Genomic DNA, 6,000 nt, shown 5'->3' with positions numbered 1-6,000 from the left:
ATGTAATTTTAGTGATTTTTTTTTTTGTGGTTTTTTATCTGGTGTCTGGTATTAACATTGGAGTCCGATTAAATTTGGAGTCATGTCAAGAAGTCCCACTTTGGGAATAAAGCGCTTCATAACAAAGATAACTCCGTACTCAGAGGATTATAACTCGAAACTTTGACTTACCACTTTATCACAATCTTTGTCGTAGTGACTTTTTTCTTATTATATCGTTACTTGAAAATGTACAAAAATAATTTTTACTACTCCCTCTATATTCCAATTTAAGTTTTCCAAGTCCGAGATTCCATGTGACAAGATTAAGACCGCGAGCTTTAAAGGATTGCACACATTTTTAATTTTAGATTACAAAAAATCAAGAGTTTTTCTTTATTTTTTCATTTCATATCCAATCAAACTAAGACACTTAAATTGTGACGAAAGAATTTGAAGATTTTTTCAATGAGAATAGTCTTGATAATAAATAATTAAATACTACGCGCAATCTTCGTTACAATGTGTTCAATTTCTAAGAAGGTGCTTTTGAAAATATCAAACTACCTTTTTCTTCTATTTAATTATTATATAATCACCTTTAGCTTACCAATATTCCATAGTTCCAATCTAACACAAAAACATATTTTTGATTCAATATATAATATACTTCAAAATAAACACAATTTTAGTTACTTTTGTATTTCTTAAAATGCCAGAACCCAATCCATGTAGCCGACTTCAACTACCTGTTCAAAATTATCTTCATCTTTCTCATGATCATCGGAATCATCGCGTTATTAGTCCTCTGGCTAGTTCTACGTTCTAACAAAATCAAATTTTATGTGACAGATGACATGTTCACACAATTCGATTTATCCAACACGAACAAAAGCTTTTACTACGATTTTTCCCTCAACATGACTACCATTAATAGGCATGTTGAGATTTGCTACGATTCAATTAAAACAAGAGATAATATGTATGGAGGCGATAGATTTTCTAGTCATAAAAATACTATCAATTTGCATCCAGTGTTTAAAGGACAGAGTTTTGTTCTATTGGGAGATAAAGAAAAATCGAATTACAACAATGACAAGAGTTCGTGGATTTATGAGATGGAAGTGAAGCTTTATTACATTCGTAAAAGACTAAAGTCTTGTTGGATTAAAAGGGAATATTTCCTATATATACGAAATTAGACTCATATTTATAAATAATTAATTGTAAACTCAATTAATTATTATGATAATATTAACTTATAAATTCGTTGTAAAAATCAATAAATATAGATAAGTGTAACATTTTTCCTTTTCATAATGAATACGAAAATAGAGTTTGGTAGGATAATGTTGTTGTGTTATGGCATATTTGGGAAAGTGGAGCAAAAATAGACAGCACAGCTGCCCAACAAAAGTTGTCTCAAAACATCTTTTTTTTTTCCATGATACCACATTGGAGCCCGACTAAATCCGAATTCGCGCCAAGAAATTCCACATTGGGGTAAAGCGCTTCCTAACAAAGGCGACTCCGTATCCAAGGGGCTCAAAATCGAGAAGTAAGTTACCAACATAATATGAAACATAATGTTCTAATTGAGATTCCAATTTAGTCACAAGTCTCATACGTACACATGAGCAATATGTGTATAATTGTGGAATTGAAATTCAACTTATTCTTATCTTCAACGTTTTTAAACGAGTTAGAAGACTTCTTTCGAAAAAATAGGAGATACAGTAGTTTTACCTATTCAATTCGAAAGAGTGCCCTCACTTCCCTAAATCTTGTATGCAAATTAAATCGGCATAGCGCTAACACTTTAAATAAATTTTGTCCGTATTTGATTTTCACGGTCAAATCAGCTCTTCTGCCTGTATAATTGATTTTTTCTGTTGGCTAGTAGTCTTGATATTACACATTAACGAAAAGAAGAAAATACACCCATCGAGACACTACTTGAAATACAACTATGAGTCTTTAACATCCTTCGATATCATAATACTCGTAAAACAAAATAAATCTCAAACTTAATTTAATCTCGAGTTTATAGTTCATAGAATTCGGAATAGTCCAATAAAAATTATAGTTTTAATCCCGAGTGTACACAACCAAACCAAAAATCGAATCAAATCGTAAATCGAGTCAAATCGGGAAAAAAATCTGACTAGTGATTTGGTTTGACTTGGTTTGGTATTGGAAAAAAAAACCCGACTATATTTGGGTTGGTTTGGTTTTAACTTAAAAAACCCAACCCGAGACCAAACCAACCCAACATTATATATGTAATTTTAAAATTTTATTTTATACATAAAATTATTTACTTTGATATAATTTTAAAATATTTCTTATACTATTTCATAGTTTTTATCTTTTAATATATTATTTCAAGTTTAAAACTTAGAATTCGGAATGGTCCAATAAAGATTATAGTTCATAGATGTTGATAATTATAATAAAACTTAAATCAAAATCAAATTAATACTAATGCAAAAAGAAAATCAATTCAACACTAAGAATGACAATAATATTGAATATTTGTTCTTTAGTTTTACATTGGTTTTAGACAATTAAAATACATAATCTAATTTTATTTTTCCTTAAATATTTAATAATGTAACTAATACTTATTAAACTTATTTTAGCATGATTTAGTACTTTTAAATTATGATTATTTTCATTATGACTTTGCAATATTTATTTTATATGATTATCATTTCATTATTACTTTTTATTGAATATTTTAGTGTCATCAGTACTCATCTCATATTTTGTGTTATTTCTTAAAAAAACACCTTAGATAATTGTATTTTGGTTGGACTAAAGAAATATTTGGAACACAAGTTAATTATATGTTTGTATGCAAACTTTACCGAAAAAAATCCAAAAATCTGAGGTTTATTAGTTTAGTTTGGTTTGATTTATAAATTTAAAATTCGACACAATGGTTTGGTTTGGTATTTGAAAAACCCGAACCATCCCGAGGTTGAAAAAATCTAAATTTTATTAGTTTGGTTTGGTTTATAAATTAAATTTTTTTACACAAATGGCCTTTGGTTTGATATTTGAAAAACTCAAAACCAACCCGGTCATGTACACACCTAGTCATGAGAATCACTCAAAATCATAAAAGATTGACCAAGTATTCATCTATAGCCTAATAGAAGTCTTGACTAAATACCAAGTCAATGACTTAATATACATAATTGTTAGTCACAATATAATTTCTAAGAAACTACCAATAAATAAACTAGCGCGTCCTTCAACCTCCAAAACACGGCCTTTTTCTTCTATTTATAAATCATACAAAGAAAACACACATATCCATATTACAATTTACACCTATATATACCTACCAAAATACAAATAATTCATCTTCATCCACTAAAACATCATCCTCATAAACACAAAAAAAACTCAACACATCTTTTGTATTCCTTTGTTTAAGTTATGGCACCAGAACCTAACTTAAACGGAGCCTATTATGGCCCCTCAATTCCTCCACCACCAACCAAAACCTACCACCGTAGTCGCGGTGGTGGTAGTTGTTGCAACCCATGTAGTTGTCTCTTCAACTGTCTATGCACTTGCATTTGCCAAATCATCTTCACCCTCCTCATCATCATTGGAGTCATCGCGTTAGTCCTTTGGCTAGTCCTACGTCCTAACAAGGTCAAATTCTATGTTACTGATGCCACGTTGACACAATTCGATTATTCCACCACAAACAACACCATCTACTATGATCTAGCCCTCAACATGACTATTAGGAACCCTAACAAGCGCGTTGGGATTTACTACGATTCGATAGAAGCAAGAGCTATATATGGTGGTCAGAGATTTGCTAGTCAAAATTTGGAACCATTTTATCAAGGTCACAAAAATACTAGCAATTTGCATCCGGTGTTTAAAGGACAAGGTTTGGTTTTATTGGGAGATAGAGAGAAATCAAATTATATTAATGAGAAGAATTTAGGGGTTTATGAGATTGAAGTGAAGCTTAATATGCGTATTAGGCTAAAGATTGGTTGGATTAAAACTCACAAAATTAAGCCTAAAATTGAATGTGATTTTAAGGTACCTTTGGAGGCTAATGGTAGATCTGGTAATTTTAAAGAAACTAGTTGTCATCTTGATTGGTAGATATATTATATTTTTTTGAGTATTATTATTTTATTTTATCTCTTTGTTTTTTTTTCATTTGGACTTTAGCATTCATGGACATATGTATTATTGTTATTTGATTATTGTTGTGAAATAAATAATGATACATTTTTCTTCTTTAATTTCATTATTGGAATGGTTCTTTCTTTTGTTATTTCAATTTGGGTGTTGATTAAAATTTTTTAGGTGGGTCAATGAGATACCTAATCCAAACCTATTACTTCTAATAATTACATTAAGTTTGATCATAAATATCTCATTTTAGGTGAGCTAAAATACCTTTTACGAACCGGCACCCAAGGGTGTGGCCTAGTAGTCAATGAAGTAGTTGAGAGTTGTGAGGTCTTATTAAGTTTAAATTTTAGCGGAGACAAAAAAACATTAGGTGATTTTTTCCATCTGACATAGCCTTGTTGGTCAGGATTACCAAGTACGTACCTGTTGGCTGGACAGACACCACGATCATTAAAAATACAAAAAGATAAGTTTGAAAAGAAAATCCACAACAACAATCCATTAATAATTGCATGTAGACGCCCTCTCATTTAAAAAAAAACTACACTTGCACCCCTTTATTTGACAACACATGTTACATTTTAGTCCTTTTCGATTCACCAACTACTATTTCTTGATAGGAATTCAATAAGTAATTACGTAGCAAAGAGCTATCTCTTAACGTCAATTTCATTATCTTGTTATGTTTGTAGCTTCCAAATCAAAGAAGGCATAAGGCATTTTAGTATAGAAATCAATGACGTTACGTTACTTGATATTCCATGAGGTTCTAATCGATAAGTAATAAAAACAGGATCTTACCTGACGGATGACATACAAATCATTTTTTTGGACTATCAATATCAACTCAACTCGTATTAAACTAGCACTTTCACATATCCAAATTCAAATACTGAAATATTAAACTAGTATTTATTTTTCTTCATACAAATTAAGGGTAGGGGAAATGGGAGAGAGATAACATAGTGGAGAATTGAACCTTCAACGATAAAGTAATCATTCTGATAATCAATCAATTGAGCTACTAAATTTTTTCATATATAATCATCGATTTTAGTATTCTAAATTAGAACTTACAAAGCAAAGATACATTGAAACAACAAAACAAATATTGAACGTGTTGAATTATAAATGCCACCAACCGGATTGTGAATACGACTAATCAACAGTCACTTTCCATATTAAAAAATAACAGTATCTAGCATGTGATTCACCAGCTAATCTTTTTTCACTCCATCCGTCTCAATTTATCTTATGTATCGACTCTTAAATGTTTATTAGAATTTGTCATGCTTGATAAATATTTCGTTAGGATGAGGCATGGCCCATGGGTAACGAGTTTTCACTTTAAAATAAACACGAAAAGAGAAATTGCTAGGACACATTATATGTGTCGCTCCAAAGATAGATGTGTCAAACGAGCGGATTAGGCTAAATTTAGGCCGGTCAAATTGGGTTGGGTTAATAAATGTACTGTTTATTGACATGTACAAAAGCTATTTGGGCTTCAATTGACTAAAATGCTAGTCATAACCCAATCCACTCACTTCTTAGTAAGCTTTAATTGCTTTATTTGTTATTTTATAAATTTTTTGTATATAATTTTATTTATTTATTATGACTATAAATAGCATATTAATTTTTTTTTAAATCCTTTTAAAAATATTTTGACAAGATTTCTTATGAGTCAATTTGAATTGTATATCAACCAAATTCTTAATGGGATGAAATGAGTTGAACTAATAAATCGACAAATTTTAACCTATCCAAACTTAAATGGATTGAACGGGTTGGACTTGATTTTAACACCCCTAGTCCCACACATTCTATAATCTATACAGTAAT

The 6,000-nt window shown here is 30.3% G+C and overlaps 1 protein-coding gene across 1 annotated transcript; it reads left to right on the top strand.

Moving 5' to 3' along the window:
• Nucleotides 1–3,276: 3,276 nt before the first annotated feature.
• On the top strand, nucleotides 3,277–4,262 carry LOC102583454 (protein YLS9-like). The gene has a single exon (XM_006339098.1). It carries the CDS (start codon nucleotides 3,427–3,429, stop codon nucleotides 4,117–4,119), a length of 693 nt encoding a protein of 230 aa, XP_006339160.1. The 5' UTR covers nucleotides 3,277–3,426; the 3' UTR covers nucleotides 4,120–4,262.
• Nucleotides 4,263–6,000: the final 1,738 nt, after the last annotated feature.

The sequence above is a fragment of the Solanum tuberosum genome, unplaced genomic scaffold (assembly GCF_000226075.1).
Source record: "Solanum tuberosum cultivar DM 1-3 516 R44 unplaced genomic scaffold, SolTub_3.0 scf00008, whole genome shotgun sequence".
NCBI lineage: Eukaryota > Viridiplantae > Streptophyta > Magnoliopsida > Solanales > Solanaceae > Solanum > Solanum tuberosum.
Note: the sequence above shows the minus strand (reverse complement) of the source record. Positions and strands in the feature narration are given on the sequence as shown.